Below are 26,914 nucleotides of genomic sequence, written 5' to 3' on the forward strand. Positions count from 1 at the left end.
TCACCCCTCCATTTCTCCCATCTCACCTGGCCTGACAGCTACTAAGCAGCATGTCCCAGTTGGCCCTGGCAAGTTCATACAGCACATAGAAAGCCTTAGCTCGGATAATAGTGGATGGACTCTCAAACAGACGCATGATCTTTTGCAGGAAATCCTAAAGAGAAAAAACAAGTTGCACACAATGCATTTTCTATTTTCCATTTTCTGAAAAGATTCTTTACCGTTTACCTGTATTTTAGTTCTATCATCAACTTTCAATGAAAATTCTGGAAAAAAATGAAACTGTTTGTTGTAAAATGCCTTATTCCTCTGTACAACACTGCAAAACACTTATACAACTTAATGAATTAACTACTTTGAATAGTTTTGCCAGAACAAGCCACCCTTTAGAAGGTGTGCGACTGTACTAGCCTTTGGGTTACTATTAACATTAGCCGACATGATCTAGTGGGCTAACAAGGCTGACAATGACTGACCTTGTCATGAGTGAGTCGTGACTGGTGTGATACACTGGAGAGGAGGGCACCGAACATGGTGACCACTGCCTGCTGTAGCCGCAAAATGCCCAGCGTCAGGGCACCGAGTATGTTAGACAGTCCAACAGTGTCAATCACATTCTGAAACACTGACGCCTTGTGCCAAGTGAGTCTACACAATGCCTGAAACAAACAGTACTGGTTTTATAAAGCCCTTGGGCAAAACATATGATCAAAATCTCCATTTCACACTGAAAATGGAAATGATATCTCAACAGGCAGGGCATCAAAAGGAATACCGTAGAGGTTGTGGGGAGAAGTCTGATTTTAAACTGGAATGTCACTAGGCCTGTGGCTATCAGACTTTTCTTTTACCAGAACAAATCTTAAATGATGTTCAATAATCGGTGTTTACTCCAACCATCTCATAGCTTGGGTCATCCTACATATATATCTCAAATATCTACTCATTAGGTTCAAGAGAGTAAGAAAAGGTTTCCAAGAAATTACATGAAGAAAATAATCAGAATACAAGCAATGTCACGAAAGAATTTGATATTGATACACACAGAAACAAATTAAGCAGCACAATAAAAGAGTGGACGAAATATCTTTAGAACCATCGTTCTTCCACACAATTCTTCTTAAACTTACTGACAACGCTGTGCACCTCAGTGAGTCCATGGTGGAATGTCTGAATAGGTACCACAGTGACTGGGCCATCTCATTGCTGACAAATTTCTGGGAAAAATAATTAATCAGCTGTTGACATAAACACAGATAATTCACACATCTTCACATATTACATGGCCTGGTACTTTAGAAGAATTTACTATTAATATGTTGGTAAATGCAAGCAGAACCTATATGATGCAGAACATAATCCCAGGCAATATTTCTACTGCTGACAATTACCTCCACATACAAGAGACAGAGTTCAGCATTAACTACCCTGTGGGAATATCAGGGACGTGAATGAGTAAAGACTTTAAGTCACATCAGCAGTATATCAGCCATGTATCTATCAGGTCAGTAAATGTGACCATGACCTAATAATACGAACATTGGGAATTGGCAGTCTGGCCTTATGGCTTGGTCACAATACGCTTGCCTGTCAAAGAGGTATCGTCCCAAAATGCAGACCCTTTGAAACAACCCCTTCTATATCTTCTTTTAAGAAAATGTATCCATGGAAAAATGTTTCCAGTTCAACATGACCGTCTGCTATAGTTGTCGGCAAAGGGAGAAAACTATCTGATTATGTCTTTTTTCACTGGCGTCTGACAAGGATATCCACTTAGTCCATTGATGTTTTCCATATTTATCAAAGTGTGGACCAGGCCACTCATTAATTCAAACAAACCTGTAGAGGTTGCAGATTCTTTGAATAGAGTCCTCCTTGGGGTACTTATAAGCATTTAAATGTTCTTTAAATTCTCGCGACAGTTGTAACTATATTTTTTCAATAAAATATATACAAAACAAAAAACATCGTTTTTGTCTTGTGAGACCACCCCTACAGGGCCCCTGCCCCCGTGACAGCCAAGAGCAGGTAACTCTTCAGACTATAGCCTCCAGCAAAACACTTCCGTTCTGTAAGCAATACAGACAGAATGTGGGGAGGTGGGTGGCCTTACCCCAAGGAGGACTCTATTCAAAGAATCTGCAACCTCTACAGGTTTGTTCGATTCTTTTTCATAGAGATCCTCCTTGGGGTACTTATAAGCATAAGACAGACTCCAAAAGACTGATCTTAGGGAGAGGCATTCTGTCTGCTCATAAACCTGACATAAGATGATAACCTTTATTACGTTTAACTGAAAGTAACAAGGAATCAAACTTACCTGGTCACGTGACCTTCTATGCCTTGTGGCGGGGGTGCGGACCAGGGCCAGGCTATTACACGGTCTAACCCTACATTTCTATGAGAAAGTCGTAGGGTGCTTATAAAAAATGCCCCCCCCCTCCTTTTTTTTTTTTTCACAAAAAAGGGAGTCGAGACAGGCGACCGATATATCAGGGTCCATTCTCGTGCACTGGCCAAGGTGCTAGGGAAGACCTGAAACAGTCTAGACCGGTAAAGCAAAAAATACCACCACCATAATAGAGCCCACCACCGGGATAAAAGATGGAAAGTATACACCACCACCAGTCTACTTGTTGCAGCTACAATGTCAAATGATCGTTCGTCAAATGATCGTTCGTCAAATGCAAGGGTAGCTCAATCGGCTTGGGCACTCGTGCCCTGCCCACTGGTGAGAACTGACTGGCCAAACCGAGCACGCTCGCTTGACAGTCTGTCTAACTGGTAATGACGGATGAACGTGCTCGGTCGGCTCCAAATAGCCGCGGAGCAGATCTCCTCAATGGGCAAGGCAGACGCATATGCCTTAGACGTCGCCACAGCCCTAACCGAATGAGCTTTCAAACCCTCAGGGGGCGTACGACCTTTCGAGGTGTATCCCATACAAATGGCAGAGACAAGCCACCTAGATATGGTCTGCTTGTTCGCCGGAAGGCCAGCCTTGTCGCCACCATAACAGCAGAACAATTGATCATTCTTCCGAATGTCTTTTGTTCGTTTGATATAAGCCTTAAGGGTCTTACGTACATCTAAGATGTGAGCACGTCGAAGAGAAGTACCGGGCGGCGAAGGCTGCATGAAAGCAGGAAGCTCAATAGGCGCCGTAACGTGAAAGGTGTTATCTCTCTTAGGCCGGTAAGTATCTGGCAATCGAATGCTCACTCTGTCTTTGTGAAACACCGTTAATTCAGGGTTGGCAGACATAGCGTGTATGTCGCCTACCCGCCTGCCAGAGGTTACCGCCACAAGAAAAGAAGTCTTCCATGTCAACAGCTGGAGGGACAAAGCCGACAGGTTGTGAAAAAGAGGACCGGACAGCCAATCAAGAACGACTGGCAAGTCCCACTGGGGACTAATCCGCCGGACAGACGGACGGATTCTGTCCACGCCTGCAAGAAAGCGCTGAACTAGAGGGTGCTGCCCCAATAATGCACCATCGACAGGAATGTGGAAGGCAGAGATTGCCGTGGAGTAACCTCTAACTGTAGAAGTGGCCAGACCGGCTTCCAGTTTAGATTGCAGAAACTCCAACACAGATACTAGATCTGCAGAAAAGGGATCGAGAATCCCCCTGTCGACACACCAGCGCACATAACAGGCCCATCTATCCTCATATTGAACGTTCGTCGAATCCCTCCGCGAAGCCAGAATTGTGTCTGCAACTGGTGCAGGAATTCCTCTCGCATGGAGGCGACTCCGGACAGCGGCCAAGCCACCCACTGAATCCTGGGATTGGGGTGTGGCGCTCCGTTCTGGGATAGTAAGTCCGATCGAAAGGGTAATAGTACAGGAGGCTGAGCCAGAAACCTGAGAATTACCGGAAACCCGCTTTGAGCCGACCAAAGCGGTGCTAGAAGCACAAGTAGCCGAGCCGGTTGTGCGGTCAGCTGCAAGAGGACTCTTGAGATCAGAGGAACTGGTGGGAACCCCACAGCACTCTGTCTGTCCAATCGAGCAGAAAGGCGTTGTTGGCTTATCGCTCTCGGATCTGGTATCCTTGAGCAAAACACAGGAATCTGATTCGTCGCCCCAGAGGCAAACAGATCTACCTGGAACGACCCGAACTGGGAAATAATCCCGAATATCCCCCAATGCAGCATCCACTTGTGTGGGGCTAGTATACATCTCGATAGCGCATCTGCGCGGACGTTGTCTATGCCCGGGAGAAAAAAGGGGAGTACCCGAATGTCGAACTGGTCGCACCACAGCAGAAACTGCCACGCCTCCTGAAGGAGGGACGGAGACACTGTGCCGCCTTGCTTCAGGATATACATCATAGCGGTCTGGTTGTCCATCTGTAGGCGAACCACTTGACCCCGCACTGACTCCACGAAGCTCTTGAACACCCGGCGGACTGCTCTCAATTCCAACACATTGATGTGTAGGGTAACTTCGTCCTCAGCCCAACGGCCCGAGACCGATAGTTCGTCCAGGACGCCCCCCCCCCAGCCTGTGAGGGAGGCGTCCGTCTGAATCGAGAGGGAAGGTGTCGGTGTCTCTAAGGGGATCCCCCTGGACAGATTTCCGACTTCCGTCCACCACTGCAGGTGAGGAATCAACCAAGCGGGAGTCTCAAGAACAGTCTCGTAGCTCTCCGAATGGGGCCACAACTGGGCTAACGCCTGTTGAATGGGTCGCATCCTCAACCTCGCACGCCAGACCACGTCCACTGTAGCCGCCATTGTGCCCAGCAAATGAAGCCAAGTTCTTGCTGTGGCCCTGGGGAACTCGAGAAACTGAAAAACATTTCTCTGAACTTTGACGATGCGGTCTGGGGCTTGGGAAACAATCCCCTGAGCCGTATTGAACCGTGCCCCCAAGAACACCAGATCCTGCGTGGGGGTCAGGTCTGATTTCTTGAGATTGATGATCCAGCCGAGCTTCAACAGGATGTCCATCACATGGTGTGTGGCATCGTGTGATAACAGGAGCCCGAGGGCCCTCAAAAGCCAATCGACCAGGTACGGATGACAACACCTGCCCTGTGACCTGGCTAGCTGAGCCGGAATCAACATAAGTTTGGTGAACACCCTCGGCGCTGTGGAGATGCCGAAGGGTAGAACCCGAAACTGATAACACTTCCCGTCGAACGAAAACCGAAGGTATTTCTTGAACTCGGAGTGTATCGGAACATGGAGGTAAGCGTCCTTGAGATCGATTGACATGAGCCAATCCCCAGTCTCCACGGAAGAGATCACTGACCGCAGTGTCTCCATCCTAGCACAGCACCTAATGCTGTCCCTCGCCAGATGAGAGTGCATGTCCGTAAGCTGCCAGCCCAACACTGCCGACGGAGAGTCGTCAGCAGCGCTTCCATGATCCAACAGCAGCCCCTGCAAAGCAGAAAGGTAAGCAGAATGGACAACTTGTCTCAGCTGCTGGGCTGCACACCTATATTGCTCCTCAAAGGAACGATAGGCGGACCTCAGCGCTGGAGCGGCTGTGGAGAAGGGAGGCAGCCGCCGGCCCTGCCTGGCCGAAGCCAAGGAAGAGGAGGAAGACCCCTCCAGGGTGACCGAGGCGTACACACACTCGTCCACCACCGGTGGTTCGAAGAGCGAATCCTCATCCAGCTGATACCGGCAGCTAATCTCCGGGAGATCAAAGCGCGACCAGGTACCCGAAAGGAGTGGATTCACTACCTCCCCGACCAGCGATGGGAGCAGGCGCAACCTCGCCTCGGCGACCTTAGTAGGCGCGAACACCTCCCCGGGGAGCCGAAACTCCAAGGGGTCGGGCTCCGACACAGGAATAGAAACCTGAGGTAAGACCTCGGCAATTTTCTCTCTAACCTGTTTGAGGGACGAACCAAACGAGTACGTGATCTACGACTTGCACTCCTCCCCAATCCCCTCCCCCTCAATATCCATCTCCTCACGCTCCTCAGACAAAGAACCTTCGCCGTGAAGCGAGCCTGTCGAGGGTGCTACTGAGACGGAACTCGAAGGAGCAGAGAGACTGAGAAGGGCCGAGCTGCTAGGTTCGCCCCTGCCAGAGCCCAAACTAGGTCGCCTGGGCAACTGGGGCATGCCCCCCACCGGAGGGTGGCCCGAGAGCCCAGGAAATGGATAGGATGTCGATGCCCCCAGCAGCTGGGCAGCACTAAGCTGCCTGCCCACCGTGGCACTAGGTGCGCTGACCGAGGTCAAGCCGCCGACACCGGGCGTCGTTGCCCCACGGGACAAGCTGGGGCCGACTGCCCTAGGCACATCCGCCTGAACGCCCGAAGCACAGGACGGCTGCCCAGAGGGAGGAGCGTTCTCCGAGCCTAAGCCCGGGCCACGGCCTCCATCAACTGAACCACCAAGGCCGCTCGGAAACCAGACAGCAGCGAATCTATCATTGATTGGACCGAAGACATCTGTTGCTGAAACAAGGCATTAACAGAGATTAATGGTGCTTGCGAAGTAGGGGTAGGTGCTGAGGATACAACGGCAGGAGAAGGGGAAGGGTCCCTAGACACCCTGGCCTTCTTAGCCAACCCCTCCGAAGAGGAAGCTGCGCCTTTCTTTTTGTGGGAGCGCTTGGATGGAGGGTCCTGAGCCCAGATATCCCCTCCCCGCCTTAAGTAGGTTGGAATAGAACAAGAAGTCCGCGTGTCTACACTTTCTGGTCTGAGGGGTAAAACCCGCGCACACATCACAAGACTGATCGTCGTGATGACATTCCACTAGGCACCTTAGACAAACATCATGCAGGTCTTTGGCCGGAATGGAGGATTTGCATGTTGAGCAGGATTTAACTGCAAGGCAACAAATAGCCTCCTAGTGTTGCATAATACACAACAAATGAAACAAGACACGCATGGGCGCAAAGCTAGATAACTAACACTACCTACGTAGTTAAGGTAAAAGCTAAGTGCCACGACACCATAGTTTACGACATATTTTTTATAAAAAATAGTAGTAAATATGGAGATAACATGAATAAAGTACATAAAAGCATAGCTAACACAAGCTTACTTTTTTAAAAAAGACCGCCATAAAACTAAAAAGTTTTGGCGGGAAAAAAGGTTTGCCTTCCACCATTATGCTAACCACGTGGCTACCAACAGGGACGGCAAAAGTTACAACAGCTTGACAAGTAAACTGTAAAAAATGATTCCTAATGCGCCCGTGCGTCTAATAAAGAAACCATACATACAGTTTGAGCCTCTGAGGTACTCATCTTAGTACTTGTCTTTGTCTTTGGTAAGCAAGAATCTCTGTGAACGCTGAAGCACGTCTGCATAGGCGGGCGACAGAAAAGGAAGTGTTTTGCTGGAGGCTATAGTCTGAAGAGTTACCTGCTCTTGGCTGTCACGGGGCCAGGGGCCCTGTAGGGGTGGTCTCACAAGACAAAAACGATGTTTTTTGTTTTGTATATATTTTATTGAAAAAATATAGTTACAACTGTCGCGAGAATTTAAAGAACATTTAAATGCTTATAAGTACCCCAAGGAGCATCTCTATGAAAAAGAATAAGGGTGACAGGCATGGCGGAAATTAATTAGTGTGCCATTTTAACCTGCATTTTGGGACATCTGTGTTACGGGACTGTCAAAGATGTACAGTATAGACAGCTGAGATATAGCACACCATATAGCACACCATATAGCTACTAAAACCATTCCCACTATGCATGCAGTAGTCTTCTGGCTACTAGCATATGAAGCTGGGAAAGAAATAGTTGAATCCCATCTGGAACGATATACTGACTGATACTGTGGACACAATTCATAATACTGGAGCAGAAGACCAAAACAACACAGGATTCATTCCGACGGAGCTACATGCAGGAGAATTATTCTACCCTGAAATAAACAAAGGCAAACTTGCTGTCCTACCTGAGCATGCTGGCCTTTAGTGGATGCCACATTCTCCACAATCTTGGCTGCCATGTGGTTCACAACAGGGTCTTCCTGAAATATTTAATCCAAAAGCTACACTTCACATAATGACACTCTAACTACAGCCATTTTGGATCCATGGAGCATGTATTAGGTAAATTTCCACACAAAGCCATCTGATAACATTTGGATGTTTCAGATTACATATTTTCTCGTTGTGTTAAGCAGCGAAGTGAGTACATGTACATACCCCATCTCGGCAGCACCTAGCGATCACTGTGTATGTCATGGAGGGCACTGACCAGCTGTCATATGTCACACCCTTGTCCTGTTCCTGCACACAGAGAGCAGTGTTGCACAATGTTTGATGAAAACAATCCAATAAACCTGAAATTTATTTGGTTCTGCCTTGGGACTTCCTATCAACTGAGTATATACTATGCTATCTATGAATATCCAACAAAAATCTAAGATTCAGAGTCTGTGGAATACATCTGCATTGCTGCATTAGCACACAGAACACACAATACAAGAATCCAACAAGATTTGTATATACTCGGTTCTCAGAGCCAGTGTTCCTAATTAATTCACTTGTCTTCCCCTCACCTGTTTGGCCACAAAGAAGAGTATTTCTCCCAGGGCAGGGAGCAGGCCCTGCTTCATCTTGTCATTCTTCACATGCTCTCGGATAATCTCAGTCAAAGAGGTCAAGGCCTGAAATGTGTATTTGATATCTGGGATAATGACATAGCTGTAAATTGACTGACAACAAGCATGTACTCATTTACTCAGATCAACTTGGTCTACTACTGTATTTCCTCTAAAGATATTTACGTTTAACTTTTCACTCACATTACAAACTGGACAAAAATTGTTCATTTATCATGTTTATTGGAATGTTTACAAGTAGATGAGCCTGGAACACTGTTGTGGCAATGAGAAATAAATTGTGATCCAGAGCCCGTTGTTCAATATCACATTCTCCTAGCAGTGCTGTAGGGAGGACCAAATACAGCAGTAAGATCTGTCTGAATGATATTTTAGAATTTGATGAATAGTAAGAAAGGTGTGACACCTTATAGATAATAACTTCTTTATTACACAATGTGACGTTTTGGTATAAATTCTTATACAGTTGTCAACCAAGAATCTATACGAAAATATTGTATCATAATTAATAAAGAAGTTGTTATCAATAAAGTATCAAACCTTTTGTCAGAAGCAGTAGGGTCCAAAAAACAACATGACATGAAAGCACACGGGTCCTTTGCATTTATGTCAGGATATATTTACAACAGAACACATTAGAGATTTTTAGAAAACTTAAAGTGAGTGAGTGAGTTTAATGCCAGTCATAGCAACATTCCAGCAATATCCTACTTTAACCTGCAGGTTCCCCTCCATCCTGATACCTTTACCCTTAATAAAAGCAATAGCACATGATACAAAGGACACAATAAGATTGAGTCTCACCTCAGACATGTTCAAGTTTTCATCCAGAGCTTCCCCATGTAAAGCAATCAGAGCCATCACCCGTGCCAGCTTCTGTCGGCTGCATGACAAAATTGACTTGATACACTAATAAGCCACAATGGGACACAACTCTGCAGATTGAATACATTAGATTACAGGGCAAAAGTTTGTGTTTATCATCACACTCCACAATATTACAGCCAAATGGCTAAGGTCTGTTAAGAATTGAGCCCTGAGCAGACAATCCACAGATGAACAGCTTGAGCAATAAATCTATGCAACTGGAATACGATATGTGTAAACCTTGCAAGCAAGCCTGACCTGCTGATCAAATTTAATGATTTTATGGATTGGTGAAAACCAATCTGACTGTAAATGTGTTAATTAAACATTAAAGTCTGAGCTCAACATTTACATTGCAGCAAATTGCTGTGATGGTGTTATTGAGGCATGACATGCTACTAGCAACTCACACTTCAATATGCTGTGTCTCCTTGAGTTGTCGCCCCATGATGGCGATGGCGTTGTTGTGCAGCAGGAGGGAGGCAATGAAGGGTGTGGTTGTCACTTGCACCAGGTAATGCAGCAGATGGATGCGCTTCTGGGAAGGGGGACCTTTCTCTGACATTGCAACGTTGTCCAGAATCTGCCGTATATGCTTCATCAGGTCTTTCTCAGACATAGAGGACAACTTCTCTACTGCAAAATAATGGCCACAAAAACTGGATGCAGATCATGAAAAAATTTCATTATAAAGCAAAGCGACGTTACCTTTGGTCTCTTTCTATTAAACGATGTTAGCCCTTTTAGTGTCAAGCTGTCTGCGTCCAAAGTTTGTGAGAAACTATCGTCATTGTGACTATTGTTTCCTTCTAGAATGGGACTGAAGTAATATCAGCATTGCATTATAGAAACGATGATATAACTGTTCATTTTACAAAGTAAACAAAACCTCTAAAGCATGTGTTTCATGAACTCATGTTACCTTTTTAAGTCAACAAAAACTCTTATGTATGTCTTTCATGAACATATTCTACAAAGCTGTTCACTGCAGTAGTTGCAGCTTACCGCTATATGGTGGAACGGGCAGGATCTTGGTGTCATACTTGGCCAAGGTAGGTTTCTGCATCTGAAATCAGGGAACAGAACAGCTGTTAAGAAAACAGATGGCTTTGACGAGATCTCCTTTCAACAACATCTAAACCACAAAATGAACCTCCAGGCTTTATTATTCAGAGATGTGCACAAAATAATCACTTAACAAAACAGAGATAACATCATATCATAATCAGTAACATCATATCATAATCAGTGTTGTTATGAAAAACGAAGCAGATGAAAAGGTGAAATGGAGTTTGCAGCTACAGTTAAGATATTTTCACTTAAACATGTAAGCATGGCTGCCAGCACAAGTCCAGGCTACCTATTCTCAAAACATTTGTTGAATTACAAACGTCTTAGGCCAATTCTACACACACTGGCTGCGACGAATGTTAAGAATTCATAGGGCTACAACCATTTCAAGAATATGGGCCCAGACTAACACAAACTTCATTCAGCTAGCCAGTGCTGGAGTTGAACATTATTAACTCTTTTGACACACAGTATATGACACAGAGGACCGGACTTCTAACATCAGCTCGTGACGCAGACACTAACCACTGATACGACTCTTATGAGTATAGTTTTACGTTGGTTGTAGCAATGTTCCAGCAACATCATTCCATCAAGGGATCTCAAATATAGGCTTCAAACACTGTACATATGTGAAGAAATGGAACCCAGGTCTTTGGCGTGACGAGTGAAGGCTTTCACCACTAGGCTGACACACAAGACCTCAAAGGTGTTCATATAGGTGATCAGGTGGGAGATGTTTGAGGCTTGTTGTATAAATCATCACAGGGGAACAGTTTACCTTCGGGTTATCAACAATCGGGGACACAGTAAAGTCAGATGTGTGGTAGATGAGTTTCTGAGTCTGAGTTCCATCAGTCTCGTCTTGGTCATGAGAGCTGGTGTTCAGGACAAGTCGGTCCTCAGGAGGGACGGCGGTGTGAGGACGAGCACTGGAAACAGTTACGATCATAACAGTGAAAATGAAGACTTGCAGAAACTTTGACATGTTTATCAATCTGAGTGTTGGTTTTCTGTGAGAATATCATCACAATATATTTTGCAGTGAATGAGGCATGCCAGAAATAGCACATTACATCCAACGAGACCAGACTGAAGAATGTACTCAACATACATGTCATGACTATGGGAAACAACTCTGATGAGCAAAAGGCATCTGCCCAACAGCCAATAATTCAACAGTGACAAACTATCAAGAACATTAGCAACACAAATCACATCATGCCATGATTTTGTACATTAGGAACCTATCATAAATCACCACTGAAAACCAAGTGAAAACCTGATTCACGATGTTACATGAAGTCACGGACAATACCAAAGTTGGTAGCCTATCACACAGCCGTGCTGGGTCCTGGAATTTACTGGAATTATCTGTATAAGGTTTTCCAAGCTCTCCTAAAGCTAAGATAGTCTTAAGTTAATGTCTACATATGGCACTTACAACTATCTTACCGCAAGGAGAGCTATGAAAATCTATGACCTGGATCCTACCTGAGTGTAAAAAGGCTGCCACCACCGTCGTCTCCAGGGGCTGTCTTAGGACGCATATAGTCACCAAGTGTAGATCCTGTGTATTGAGGAGCTAGTCAGTAGTATTAATATCTTATATGGTAGACTATGTAAACTGCCTAACTTAATGCCATGCAAACTATGTCAAGATGTTTTGCTTTTGCATATTGTACTTTTGGGCAAAAAACAAAGACAATTTATATAGTCTCGTTTGTTCGGCAACATTCCAGCTACATGGCAGCAGTGTGTAAATAATCAAGTCTCGATCAGACAATCCAGTGATCAACAGCATGGGCATCAGTCTATGCAATTATGATATGATGACAACCAAGTGAGCTAGGCAGATCCCATTAGTTGCCTCTTACATGAAGTATGGCTTACTGAAGATCACTTCTAACCTGGATCTATATGGGTTCAACAGAACCATGCCTGCAATAATTAAAATACACTATTAACTAACACCAAATATGTACACTAATGAAAAAAGGTTCTTCAGTAAATACCTGGTCTGTTGGTGGCATCAAACTGATCCAGATTTGATGCGATGCTTTTACGAGGATCTACTCCCTTGATCCTGCCAAGGGAGGATCCACCACGGATGTCGAAGACGCTGCTCCGACTGGTGGATTCTACAACACTGTCATCCATGTCCTGGTGCACTGTGAACTCCTTTGCCAGGTGAGACAACTCACCCTGCCAGAATGTGTGGTTCACAAGACCCTGCCATCCTAGTCTGCAAAATATATATGTGAGTTTGAATACATGACACATATTTATGGGTAACAGTGTCCCATGAATACATGTTTGTCGAACTTCTACTTGCCTTTCAAGAACTTCAATAAATGAGTTGTCTAAAAACAATCAATATCCAATCATTGTGGGGGTAATTTCCTAAATCCAAGGGAGCAAATTCCAGCTGTTACACAAGACCAGGACAGGCAAACCACTGACCAAAAACAACATGTTCTTTCTACACGCTTGTGGTAAATTGACACACTCAACTCTGACCCACTCAATGTCACAGTGATCTTACCAATAAATCTGAGGTCTTATAACATGCACAGGGTGCTGGTGATATATCTTGCTGTTCTGTTCTGTAAAGCAATCTCAGCTACTACTATCAGAAACGAATTAAGTGTAAGTGTTACAGTCCTCAAAACGAAGGAATGGAACCCTCAAATACACAGAGACTCCAACCCTATATTGGTGCAAATAAGAACATGAGCTCCCTAAGATAGAAGAAAAATATGGAATTTTCCTTAAAAAATTAGGGATCCCTATAAATTGCTGTACTCAGGGAACAAAACTCTTCAATGCCATTACACATGGCAATCCTTATACAACTATTTAGTTGGGTCTCAAAAAGGTCTGAGCTGCTTGTGGCCTATTTAGCTAAATGTCTGTAAAACAATCTCAGCTACTTCTACCATAAACTTAAGAACCGAACAGTACACACAAGGACAAATGACTGAAAACAACTGATTCTGTAACGTAATCCTGACACAGAGTGAGCACTTAGTTACATCAATGAAGGCCAAATGATCTGCATCTTTGATATCTCCAGAGTATACGCTCCGATGAAACTCCACCATACCCTGGACACATCTACGGCTCAGGAAGAAAATTTTATTACTGCCTGTCGCTGGCTCCGCTTTCTAGATTAGAAGTAGTCAATCCACTAAGCTGCCGTTACAACTGACCATGCCAGTGTCAACAAAGATAACAGTCGCAGCTGCGAAGGTTTGTTCAGTGTAACTCAGATTTGGGGGAAATCATTCAAATTGACGGGTCCGAAAATTTGTAAAAAATATATGCAAGAACTCCTCCTGCCTCTTTCAGAGAACCTGTGCATAGTTCTTGTTGCCAAGTTTAATCAATTAGATAAATTAAAAAGCGAAAGTGAGTTGAAATTGGTTCGCTCAACTTCCAAGCATATACACCCGACTGGATAAAAAGCCAGCCAAGGGAGGTAATAAATTTATCGGACGTAGCTGTAGATGCATCCAGGGTATAGCGGACACTTATCAGAACATATACCCTTGAGATATTGAGGATGAATCATCTCATACAAGTTGTGCTGCTAATCGAGTGTGTAAGAATCATCATATTTATTTGAGCTGAACTAATATCCAGTTTCTAAAGACGTTTCCAGTCACTGCCATCTAGCTACAAGTATGCTGCTGTCCAGTCAAGGGACAAGTGCCCTTACCTTGTCATGTGGTCCTTTAACAGCAAACCCTCCAAAAGACTCAAGAAATCTGGGGAAGCGATTCCTGAAAATCTGCTACCTGTAACAAAGCAATAGAAATGTGTCTGTCAAGGTCTATAACAACTCAAAACAGTTCTGGATTGATATCAATTAAATCTGACTGTACTGAAACAGCATTTCACCTTGTACATGTTGTGGGTTGCAATATTCCCCCGTGGCAACCATACAAAAATATCATCCAGAGGAACCAGTGCCTCATTAGGCAATATTCCAGCTATACCGAAGAGGCCTGTAAAAATCTGGACCAGGCTATCAGTTGACTAATACTACTAGGAATAATCCACACCACCAGTATACTGCGACTCAGCCAGGTCATAAGATGTTCCTCACTAAGCTCTTACAAGAAGCACTGATGGCCCTGTTTGTTCTAATCCTGTGATAAATTTTCACACCTTTTACTCGTGGGGGAGGAAAGTCTTTGTTCATAATCTTCTCCTTTAGCTGTTCTTCAGTATCGGCAAGAAATGGCGGATGACCTGCAAAAAGATAATACATCTGTCAACACATGATAAACAAACCACCAGCAGTGAGATAAACCTATGACCTAGTGTTAAAATGTTGTGAATTAAAACAATTAAAGAACTTGTCACATCTTGCATCATTTGGTCAATATCTGCAAAACAAAATTTACATCAAACAATGAGTGTGAGTGAGTGAGCGAGTTTAGTTTTAGCCTATTCTACCCCGGGACCTTCATGGGTCCATCAAACATTGAAGTTTGTTTGTTTATTGCTTAATGCCACTCTCAGCAATATTCTAACTATACGATCACATTATGTCAATAATCAAGGCTTGAGCAGACAATCCAATGATCAACAGCAATCTATGCAAACTATGCAACTGGGAAAAAGACAGCATGTTTCAAGCAAGTCACCAATTCTGACCACCAGTTCCATCAGTCCCGACCCGTGAAGGTCCCGGGGTAGAATAGGCCTTCAGCAACCCATGCTTGCCATAAAAGGCGACTCAGCTTGTCGTAAGAGGCGACTAACGGGATCGGGTGGTCAGGCTCGCTGACTTGGTTGACGCATGTCATCGGTTCCCAATTGCGCAGATCGATGCTCATGTTGTTGATCACTGGATTGTCTGGTCCAGACTCGATTATTTACAGACCGCCGCCATATAGCTGGAATATTGCTGAGTGCGGCGTAAAACTAAACTCACTCACTCACTCACTCCATCAGTCCCCTCTAACCATGGGTTGTTCTGTTCAAAACTGTATGAATTCAGACTAACAACTGTTTGCAAATCATGACAATTTTATTGCATACACTGAAAAAATATGCTAAAATATATCAATACTTATAATGTTTTGTTACGTTACCAGTGAACATCTCATAGAAAACACATCCAAGGGACCAAAGGTCACTAAGTACAGTTGGTTCTGCTCCATCTATTACTTCAGGAGCCATATAGGTGATGCTACCTGAAAAGAATGAACAATCTGAGTCAGTAAGGAAATCATGTTAGCTACAGTTTGAATATTACATCAGAACAATGGTGTGCCTAACAAGCTGTAATAGTAAATAAGTGACAGCCAAGGATTTACCATACACACTGAAGCATTCACAGATAGAATTCACAAAAATGGGATCAGGTGAATTCCCAATCTACATAATCATGTTAATCAACAGGTATAAAATGACAGAATTCCTCTGACACCTGATTCCATATGGAGTTCCTCACCCGTTGTTTTCATTTTCTTCGCATCATCTTCATAATTATCATAGTTCCACTGTTCTCCCGCGTCAGAGAACTTCAGGAACAGTTCCTGAAGGTTTTCACCCTCAACCTTCGACAGACCAAAGTCAGCATACTTCAGGATCCCACATGTGTCTAGCAGGATCTGTGGACACAGGTACATCAACAGTGAGGTGGGTTTGAAATAAACTTTTGTTTTTGACAGAATTTACATTACAGTAACTGTTTCAGGCAATTAACTTTGTTTCCGTCAGGACTGAACATACAGGACTTCCAAGGACATCAACCTGTTGCAGTCTGATTTACTGAGGACTGTAATTGTACATATTTTCAGAGGGTGCAATTTTCGCGGAAAGCCCTGTTAGTGTTGTTGGGTTGGTTTTGCACATTTCAAACACCTGAGTGATGGTCTCCATCTCAAAGTTTTCACGACTGATAGACATGCAATGATCAAAGTTAACTGCCATAACTGAATCACTCAGACAGAGAGAGGTGGGATTATACTTGTGTCAACACAACAATACCTGTCCCATATGCAAGACCAACTGACAATGAATTAAGGAAGAGAATTGTGCAAAAAATCATCACCTATTTACATATTGTGGAACTTGGTGGACGCATCGTGCTGGGTTATGACCAGTGACAAAAATGCTTCATGCATATATTTTAGCATTAAATGTTGTGTCTGAGCGCTTCAGTTGAGGCGACACAAGCCCAGATGTCACTTGTTTGTGTTGCTTGTGTTTTAATACATAAATCATACAGAAGTTAGGTTTCAGCCTACAGTGTTGAATGGGCCAATCATCTATTCCCATTGTCAATTTTCTTTACTACTAGACCCAAAATGCCCCTCATCTGGGTCAAGACTAAACAAGGTGTCCAGCCAATAGCAATAATTGCTTAGGGGGGTTACTAATAATAGAAAAAGAATTCCATATGTATATCGTATATCATACAGGTTGGATTTCCTCTAATCTTAAAAGTTGCTGGTAATTCTTATTGCCTATTTGGAGGAAATAATTTAACCAAATGAATTTATCACCGTTAATTTACTGTTCCTTTGAGCTTTTTACCAGTAAAATATCGGCATGTGCTGGAATATGTATGGAGACACTGTATTAGTCATGACTTGACCATGAATATTTTGCTTGGTATGATTATTGGTGCACAATCTTTTTGCGCTAGAAGCATGAAAAGTAATCCCACACAAAAATAACTACAATTACAGTAGTGGGGCAACTTGTATCTAAATAATTAAGTTGTACACTAATATCTAAGTATCTATAGCAGAAAAAATATGTATATGTTGACAAACAAATAACAAAAGAGTAACCATTAGTAGTATAGGGAATGACAGTCCGAAAACACTTTTCAAAAACCCCTCTAAAAAGCCTCATTTACTAAATGAGGCTTTGGTGGGACCATTAACTCTTGCTACTATTGCCCCTACTACAAAGCCACACCATCACGTTTACCGTGACTTGGCAGGCGGTAACACTGTGCCGTACGGTACGATCAATAATTCTTCTCTTACAAACCCCCTACCCGGCCCATCCCTCAAGTAGTATAAGTTAGGTTCGTCGGCTTTCATATCCACTTTATCTATGTTGTAAGTTTTGACTGACCATATAGGATCGGTGGCTCGCTTACGGCTATGTTATGTTTATATCAATGAAACAGTTTAATGTGAACCGCCTACGATCTCTTTGGTGTTCATAATAAAGGCTTGCTGGGCTTTTTGTATTCCCTGTGCTATGTACTTTTTTTTCTCGTCCTCGCTGATAGCAGACTTACGAGACTTGGATCGAATATCTTGTTTCATTCCGTTATATTTTTTGAGTTCAGAGAGGATTGAACGAAACTCCTCTTCTGAGATCTTACTATCAGAGAGTGCCGTGGAAATTCGCTCACTCACTGTGTTCAGCTTTGCTTCGGCCAGAACCCTGATCTCGTCGTGTTTCAATGCCTTACGATTAAGTCTGCGTGATACTAACTTAAGCGCCACCCCTACCAACCCTGTCACCCCAGCCGTTATTTCAATACCTAGCACTATAGGTGCAGCCACGATGGTGGTTAACAACCCAACGCCTGCCGCCCCTAGTCCCATGCTGGTTGTCATAAGGGCAGTGTCAGCCCCGTCCACGATATTGAAAGCTCTATTATATTTTTTACATAATGCTTTCCGCGTGTCACGGTCTTGTTCTAGTTGACGTTTCACATCACATAACTGCCTCAAGCGGAACCCATCTACGGTTTCCAACGTCTTCGCTACTTCCTCTACGACTGGGTACAGACCCATCCTATAATATATATTTTGAAAGATATTTTAATTGGGTTTCAGTTAATACTCTATTAATGTATTTGAAGTCTACAAGATCTAGACTACTAGTCAGGGTAATAGGTGAGAGGTAAATAAAATTTCCTGTTGTAATAGAAACCCCACGGAGGTTTATTAAGTGGTTTATAGTACCCCCGGGGGTATCCCATTGTATAACAATACGGCAATATTGGTCTCGGTGTTCGTCAAACCATTGTATTGACACCCCGGGTAAAATTTGGTGTACTAGTGAGGTGTTTTCATCGCCTGAATACTCAAAGAAGACTTCTATGATGAGTGTGCAAGGGGATGATATGCGAGGAAGATATTCGCTAAATGTTAATTTATTGTTTGGATAAGCACCTAACCTTTTTTTTATATGACCAACATGTGGTAAGTGTGCTAATTCCCTCTCCGGAATGAAATCCCCGACCCAGATGCCGTTGTTCCTAATCTTAGAGATTGATTTATATTTATCTCCTTCTATTGTGATATAAGGTGAGGTGAGTGTTAAGTTGATCAACCATTTAGGCTCTTTAAAATCTGATAACGACACCCGTTTGTACACGTTGTCTTTGAAGTGTAGGATGTATAATTCATCTTCCTCACCAGGCTGATCGAATCCATCTGTATCTCCCAGGTCGTTAAGTGTAGTGTTGGGATGATAATTAGTCATTATTATACTATTATGATATAATTTCCAACTGGTTTTCTGATAATAATTCAGGGGTTAACTTTATACCCATGAAGTGTATGTTGTCAGGTAGGAAGATATTGATTAGTGATATCTTGTTTTCTACGATCACGTTGACCCCCTGCAGACTGGTCTTGGAGTCGACACCCACCCGCACGTAAACGTTGCAAACTTGAAACTGGTGTCGTTTCACCCACCCGAGTTTGATCCCCTTCACGATCTCGACATCATTCCCCGATGGTTCCCCTAGGTAGACTTTGATGAACAGTGTTGAGTTTGCCGGTAGACTCTCTAGTATCTTAACCACGCCTTCGAATTCAGACACCAACTGCAATTTCACGTTTTGCATGGCCGGTTTACTCGATAGCATGTGGGCTGCTATAGTGTTGACTGGGCTGACGACTATGCTACGTCTCTGAGTTGGGATGTAAGCCACGAGCAGGGTTCCATTGTTCACGACTTTGTTTAGGTGGTTGTCTTTGTTATCCGTGAACACGTAAGGGGAGACGAGTCTAATATTGAGAAACCATTTGTTATCGGGTAACAACACCCACTTGTCATCTTCGGTGAAGACGAGCATATATGGTTTGTTTTTGACGACGGTAGTGCTCTCAACATCGTCTAAGTCGAACAGTTTACCTCCGAATGATGGGTATATTCTCCAGTTGTCATCACCGGTGTTGACGAGGGCGTACTTAGTGTTGGCTGTTGCTCCTGTGGTATCTATCATATCACTTAGGGCTCCACCGGAGGGGATTTCAACGCGTTTGTAAATGTTGTTTTTTAGTTGCAAGGCGTATGATTTACCATCTACTCCGGGAGCGTCGAAACCGCGTGTGTCTCCGAGGTCGGAGATCCCGATATTGACGCATTTTTTCACTCCGGGTCCTTGTGCGCTGGTCATGTTACGTGAAGCGTTAAGCTGAGGTATCCTATATTTACAGGATTATGATTTATATCTAACACCGATATTGTCAGCTCAGGTATGTTGCCCTGGGTTAATCTCTTATACTGCCGTGGTGAAAACGACTCGGTTCTACCGTCGTTGAATTTCTCAGTTTTAACCGGCACTGCTCTCAGTATAGTGGAAGGGTGGCCTCCTTGAATGTTGTACGTTGTGCTAACCTGATCGAGATGAATGTACAGCTCTCGGTACGGTACTAGGTCGGGTAACTTCGTGCCTGTGACGGTTGTTGTTGGTTTTATCTCGTCAGGAGACATACCGAGTATCCTCGCTAATGGTCGGCCGAGCCTCAAGGAGGTTCTTCCGTTGTTGATTAACACCACTGTACCGTTTGAGTCGTTCATTTTGAGTTCGGCTCCCAGGGGTTTGAAGACCTCGTCGTTTAGAGAGCACACGCTGTAGTAGCCGTCAGTTATCTGACTGCGAGTTCCACTGACGAACAGCTTATTGTTGCTGATATTAATGTTAGTCCATTGCGGTAGGTAGGTGATATCGCAGAGTGCGACTTCGAGTTGACCTGACGTGTTATCGATCGCGTGCGTCAGCTGAACGGCCTCACCGCTCGTTATTCCTGGAAGTGTTATGTACATATTATATTATATAATTTATATATTATAATATGGATTTAGCACACTTGAAAATCGTGGTGAATGCAGATGGTACGGGGTTTAAAACAACCTTTATTAATATCTTTGAAAAGTATGTCGTGTCCGTTAATAACGCGCAGGCGGTGGTAAACTGGAATCAAAACCCAATGCAGTTTTGGCAGAACCAACTCAACTTTGCTGTGTGGTGTGCGACGACAGGGTCGGGTGTGAAACCAGACTACGGTATAGACGAACTGAGTAAGGCGGTTATTTTGTTTCATATTTATTATCAAACGAGACGAATATTGAAGGAAATAAGTGCTCCTCTTCCCCAAGATAAAGCGTGGAGTATGACGAATAACCCCTATGATAGACGCGCTTATGAACGTGTTTGTGGGGAGTTTGAGATTCCAACGAATAAAGACTTTCGCCTTCCTGGTGTGAACCATGGTCTCGGTATAGTTCTCGTGTACTTCTACAGGTCCGGAAAATATTATGCCGGTTCTAAAGATGGTTCATACAACCCAAACCGGCATACATTTACAGGCCCCACAACGAATGAAAAGATCCATGTCAGCTGTATAAAGCAAACCAGTCCTGATGCAGCCACAGCCTGGACTAAAATGATCTCAAAAACATCGAAAGGATTCACTCGTGCTGGTACAATACGCTTGAACGATTCGATTCGAACGTACGTGTGGGCGCTGTTGGGTGCGCAGTCGATGACGCGTTCTAACATCCTCGGTAAGGGAACTGCTTACGACGCTCAGACACAATTCGTTTCCAACGTTGATGATGCTATCAATTCACCAGTTGATCTCCCGAGGGCCATCGAACGCTACCAAAACGTATTAGAATACGCCAGATCGAAAGTCAATTACGTGTTCGGCGTGGGGTTGTACATGGCTCCGAGTGATATGCAACTGAGAATAAAAAAAGTGGTGGGTTATAACAACGAAATAGTCATAGCCACGAAGGATCAAAAGTTGGGTATCAACCCCGATATTAACACCCCCTATATCCCACACACCCAACCACGTGAAACGGGTATAGTTGCGCCACCACCGGAGCCTAAAGTTCATGTGGAGGTACCCCCGGGGGTTTCCACCACCTATCAACAGCATATTGATAATAAAACAGCCTTAGTGGTTGGTGGGGTAACTTTGGGACTTATTTGGTTAAAGATTTCTTAGCCGCTACGTACACCAGACCCGCCACGGCGACGATGGCTGCCCACAGGTTTTGACTGAGCCACATAGCAGTTTTAGACAGAGCGCTCAACAACCACGAGACGATGCTACCCAGGATGCCGGGAAGGGCTTCGGCGGCTTTACCAGCCAGTTTAGCTAGGCCTTCCCCGAGTTTTTTGATCCAGTCTTTAACACCACCACCACTTGGAGTTCCCCCGCCGGCACTTGGGGGTGTGGGGGTTCCTCCCACCAGTGACACCACCAAGGTTGATATGATGAAACCCAATGCAGTTAGAATGCTGGCGATGGTGATCCCTTGCTCCCGGAACAATATCCGAATCCTGTTGGCTAAAGTTGTATCTTCGTTCAGTATTCTATCGATTGTTTCCCGAATGCGACTGATCTGGGATCGAAGATGTTCACGATTCGAGGAAGCGGCTTCCAATCGTGTACGTTTCTCGTCTTCTAAATCGCGTATTCGTTCATTAATACGACGCTTCATATCATCGTCGTCAGTTTCGGTGAGTTTGGTTTTTTCCCTAGCGATGTGCTCGTCGATTTCGTTCAGTTTCCCCATGTTGTTCACGAGTTCTCCACGCACGCGTTTCACGGCTTCATCTAAGCCGCGCAGTTCCCTTACCGGAAAGTCAAATCCCGGTAACGGTTTGTCCCAGTAGGTGCTCAACAGTTTTTCTATGCTGTCCGAGGCTTCTGTAGCACGCTCTGGCGTCATTTCATCTATAGTGGTGAGGTGGGATCTGGTAGCTTGCAGATCTTCTTTAACGGTCTTAGGTATTGCACCACCGTAATCACGCATGTTTAGATGTTCACGGATAAATTCAGCACCACCATTGCGGCTGGCTAGAGTTGACAAGGCCAGTGGTTTTTTATTGATCTTGTTAAAGAGGTCAACCCCTGGGGCAGACTTAAGACGTAGAACACCCTTTGTATCAACAAAAAAATTCTTATGGTATATACCCTGGGGTTCAACGTAGTTTTTATCGCTTTTTAAACTTTTGTAATAATCATTTACCGTTGTTTCCAAGAGTTCTTGGCTCAATGGTGAACTAGTAAATGAGGTCTCCTGCTCATCATCGAATGCCTGGGCACTAGCGCCCGGCATCTCCGTCATATCTATGTCTTCATCCATTAGTATTTAAATATATTTTATTTATATATAACAATGTACGGTAGAAAATTAGATCCTTTCAGAAAATTGAGAGAGCCATTAGGTGCCAGAGCCGTGCGACAGTCGGTGACCATCACCAACAATCCCAGCAAGATAGACCAGAACCAAACTCTGCTGGTTAGATTTCCAAACCTTGGTGAGAATGACCTCATTGTACCAGGCACTGTTCGACTGGCGTTCAATATCACGTTGACCTCCGACAACGACAAACGCGAGCTAGTGCGGAACGTGGGTCGAGCTATCATCAAGAAAACGACCGTCAAGATCAGCGGTAACGAGGTACTGAGCATCGACGACAGCGACGTGTTTCACTGCTACAAGGATCTCTGGAAAAGCGAGAGAGAACGAGTCAATGATGTGTACCAGGGTATCAGCAAATCAACCCGGGCGCGTATAGGATACGTCTTCACGCAAGACCAACAAGACAAGCTATCGGACGGTGAAAAGGCTATCGCTCTAGCATACGGGAATCGATTCTGCGTGCCGCTCGACTTCGAGTTGCTCACGGGACACGCGCCGTTTTACCAGGCCGCGCTGGGTGATAGGCTCGAATACGAGCTCACGTTTAACGACTATAGCAAAGTAGTGCGTACACCGAACGGTGACGAGGCCAGTTATGCCATAGACAACATCTCTCTGGAGTTTGACATGGTCACTAGCCCGGAGCTGGCCAGGCAGGTTCGAAGTCAGTACTCTGGGAAGATGGCTATCCTATACGATCGCGTACTGAGACATAGATCAGTCGTGCGAGATAAGAGCGACACTGTATGGAATATCAACCTGAATGTGCCGGCGCGATCGATGAAAGGTATCCTGGTCGTCCCCGTGGAGGATTACGATCCATTCCGGAGGGACAGCGAGAAGTTTTTCAACCCCGAGATTGAAAAGGTGGAAGTTACCATCGAGGGCGTGCCCAACCAGCTGTTCAGTCATGGTATGAGGCCACACCAGCAGTGGGATGAGATAAAAAAGCTACCAGTGGGGGATTACATAACAAAGGACCTGGACCTCGGCTCCGTGCAGATCGGTGAATACCTGACCACCAAGTACGCCCTATGGTTGGACATGCGATCCACGGATGATGATAAACTGCACGGTAGCGGGCGTCGTATAGATAACGGCAGCGAAGGGATAACCATCCAGATTAATAAGAAGGCTCAAACCGCTGGTAAGTTGAAATTATATCTGTACGTAATTATGGACGCGCAACTTAATATAGACAATGGGAGATTCGTGCAAGCCATCTACTGATGGGGGGTACCCCACCATCCACCTCCCCACTGACCCACACTGCGCTATCATATGCGGGCAGACTGGCTGTGGGAAGACCGTTTTCGTGTTGGATATGTTGGAGGGTTACTACAAGGATGTGTTCGATAACATCGTTATCATGTGCCCTACTCTGAGCATGAATAAAACGTACGCGCGACCTTGGGTGATGACGGACCCGGACGTACACAAAATCGACCCTGGAACACGCCTGCAGGACTGGTTGAAAGCTCTTCACGAGAAATTTAAAGGGGAACCGACGCTGTTTATACTGGACGACTGCAGCGCTAATCGCGAGATAACAAAAAAGAGAGACATGCTATCGTACCTGGCCTTCTCCGGCCGGCATGCAAATCACAGCGTCTGGGTGCTAACACAGAAGTTCAACTCGGTGTTGAAAGACCTCAGGGAGCAGACGCGATGGGTGGCCTTATTTCACTGCAAGGACAGGGATTCGTTCGAGGAGTGTTTGAGAGAGAACGATGTGATGAGCAAATTAGAACGGGAACGGGTGAAGAAACAGCTCGCTGAAACTAAACACGCTAAGCTCGTGCTCAAGACCGACCAACCAGTAGCATATATAGTTTGCTAAGCAAAGCTAAGTAAAAGCTAAGCAAAGCTAAGCAAAGCTAAGCAAATGCTAAGCATAGCTATGATATTTGAAGTATTTGTCCTGTGCAACTTAACTTTCATTTCTCTGTGTTTTGTCTGCATCGGGTATTATATAGTTAAAACTAAATCTTACTTGTTATATTATAAGATGGAGTGTGAGGAATTGCTCGAACAATTGTCTGTGGAGGGTTCCCCAACTGGGGATTCCCCCAAGCGAGAGAAACTGGTGGCGTTGGCTGTTGGCGGCAAAGCCAAACATTACTTTGGAGACTACACTCCAGATAAAATTAACAAAATGTCAGCCGAAGAAATCGATAAGCTGTACGCTAGATATGAGGCCCGGCTCGGAGCAGAAATGACAAAGACAATAGGATCGGCTATGACCCAGATATACACCGGTATTGTGTCACATTTCCTTCCCATTCCACCAGAGCGCCGACTTTACCTGTGGGAGGACCTCGAGAAAGACCCTTTTATCGAACACGCCGTGAGCTCTATCAGCTGCGGGCTGTACCACAAATATGGTATGTTGTTGGCTCCAGTGACGGCGGCGATTATCACGGCAAAACATTGTCAATTTGAGAGAAAGAATAATAATAATAGTATAGATGGATGCTGCACAGGAAACCCCAGTGGAGGTACCCCCAACAGTGATGGAGGAGACCCCACCCCCAACAGTGACCCCTTCAGTGGAGGTACCTCCAACAGTAACCAGACAGAAGAATCCTAAGAGAGTAGCTGCCGGTAAAAAACGGTGGTGTAACCAACATAAAGTGACCAACCCAACCCGACTGTTGTTGGCTGTAGGTGTAACTGCTGCCGTAGTTATAACATGGTTATACACCTCCCACAGTGAGCCACAACCCAACAGTGAGAACAGTGGGGGTATGGGGGTATCCCCCATGGTAGACCCGCATATCATGTTATAATTTAAAATATTTTATATCATATACATAATGTCTGAGGGGAAAACGTTCGTCAACGACGCATACCACGCCACAGTGGTAGCCAGTCTAGCAGTAGGGTACGCTCGGTTGACTAAAATGGTGCTTAAACAACCAACTATCAAGCTAGATTTCAACCTGCAGGATATGGGTATGCTCATAATGAACCTTGGTATGGCGATGGCCACAAAAGACATCCTAGTAAAACAAGGAATAATACCTGATAATATAATGAAATAAATATAGGGATGGCCACGATAGCTATGATGGTTGGTGGGGCGTTAGTGAATGCCCTGGCATTTTCCGGGAGTAATTTCCTCTTCTCGAAACTACGAGATGATCACGCGGCTGAAATACAGGAAGAAAGGAAGCGACACGATCTCGCTACTGAGAAATTACAAAGAGCACAGGCCGAGTACGCTAAAAAACGCCTCCAGAGGATCGATTTTATTAACGAACAACTCAAGCGTGAAAACCATGCCATTAAAACATTCTACGATGTCGATGAAGCAATGAAAGAATACTATCTACTAACTGGTAAACGATTGGAAGCGCTCAATAAACCCACACTCGCTCAGTACTACACACCATCCAAGGGACAAATGAATCGTGAACTGGGCTTCATAGTGTTGGGTATAGCAGCTACTGCGTTGGTTGCTAAGCAATTAAACTAAAATACCTATATAAGTAAACATGAGACCCGCTCCATACCGATGCGAATATATACTTATGGGGAAGACCGAGGCCTGTGGTAGGAAATGCAGGAATCAGGGGTTCTGTTGTTTCCATATGGGAAGTCCTAACTACACGTGTTCTGTGTGTGGTATCGGGGTTAAAGGGCACTACTGTTTATGTAAAGCTCACGGAGCGAACGTAGTCAGACATCAACTCATATACGAGAATAAAAAAGACTACATAAAAGAACGTAGGCGACTGCTCAAGATAAAATCCAATTAGAGATTGGTTCTCTTAGGTGTAAACATGTCTACTATACATTCTTGAATATGGAAGCCTATCTTACGGTAAAACAATTAAAAGCTATAGCAAAACAGCTTGGATGCCGGCGTTATTCAAACCTGGGGAGAGCCGGGTTAATCGAATTGTTATCAAATAACCAAACACTGATCGATGCCTACATAGATTCACACAAGCTGTTGGAAGACTTACGAGA

At 44.5% G+C, this 26,914-nt stretch overlaps 1 protein-coding gene across 4 annotated transcripts in view; it reads right to left on the reverse strand.

Moving 5' to 3' along the window:
• The window catches only part of LOC137298049 (serine/threonine-protein kinase ULK4-like), a 63,900-nt gene that overhangs the window by 29,096 nt on the left and 7,890 nt on the right, over positions 1-26,914 (reverse strand). For all 4 annotated transcript variants that reach the window (XM_067830095.1, XM_067830093.1, XM_067830094.1 and 1 more), the window contains exons 4-19: positions 15,963-16,122; positions 15,601-15,702; positions 14,669-14,752; positions 14,217-14,295; positions 12,511-12,740; positions 11,990-12,065; positions 11,277-11,427; positions 10,430-10,490; positions 9,835-10,060; positions 9,362-9,440; positions 8,495-8,602; positions 8,139-8,222; positions 7,886-7,960; positions 1,131-1,217; positions 477-659; positions 27-154 (exon numbers count right to left, since the gene is read on the reverse strand). In XM_067830095.1, coding sequence (XP_067686196.1) covers positions 27-154; positions 477-659; positions 1,131-1,217; positions 7,886-7,960; positions 8,139-8,222; positions 8,495-8,602; positions 9,362-9,440; positions 9,835-10,060; positions 10,430-10,490; positions 11,277-11,427; positions 11,990-12,065; positions 12,511-12,740; positions 14,217-14,295; positions 14,669-14,752; positions 15,601-15,702; positions 15,963-16,122 — 1,913 coding nt within the window. The remainder of the gene's footprint in view (positions 1-26; positions 155-476; positions 660-1,130; positions 1,218-7,885; positions 7,961-8,138; positions 8,223-8,494; positions 8,603-9,361; positions 9,441-9,834; positions 10,061-10,429; positions 10,491-11,276; positions 11,428-11,989; positions 12,066-12,510; positions 12,741-14,216; positions 14,296-14,668; positions 14,753-15,600; positions 15,703-15,962; positions 16,123-26,914) is intronic.

Source organism: Haliotis asinina, chromosome 10 (assembly GCF_037392515.1).
Source record: "Haliotis asinina isolate JCU_RB_2024 chromosome 10, JCU_Hal_asi_v2, whole genome shotgun sequence".
NCBI lineage: Eukaryota > Metazoa > Mollusca > Gastropoda > Lepetellida > Haliotidae > Haliotis > Haliotis asinina.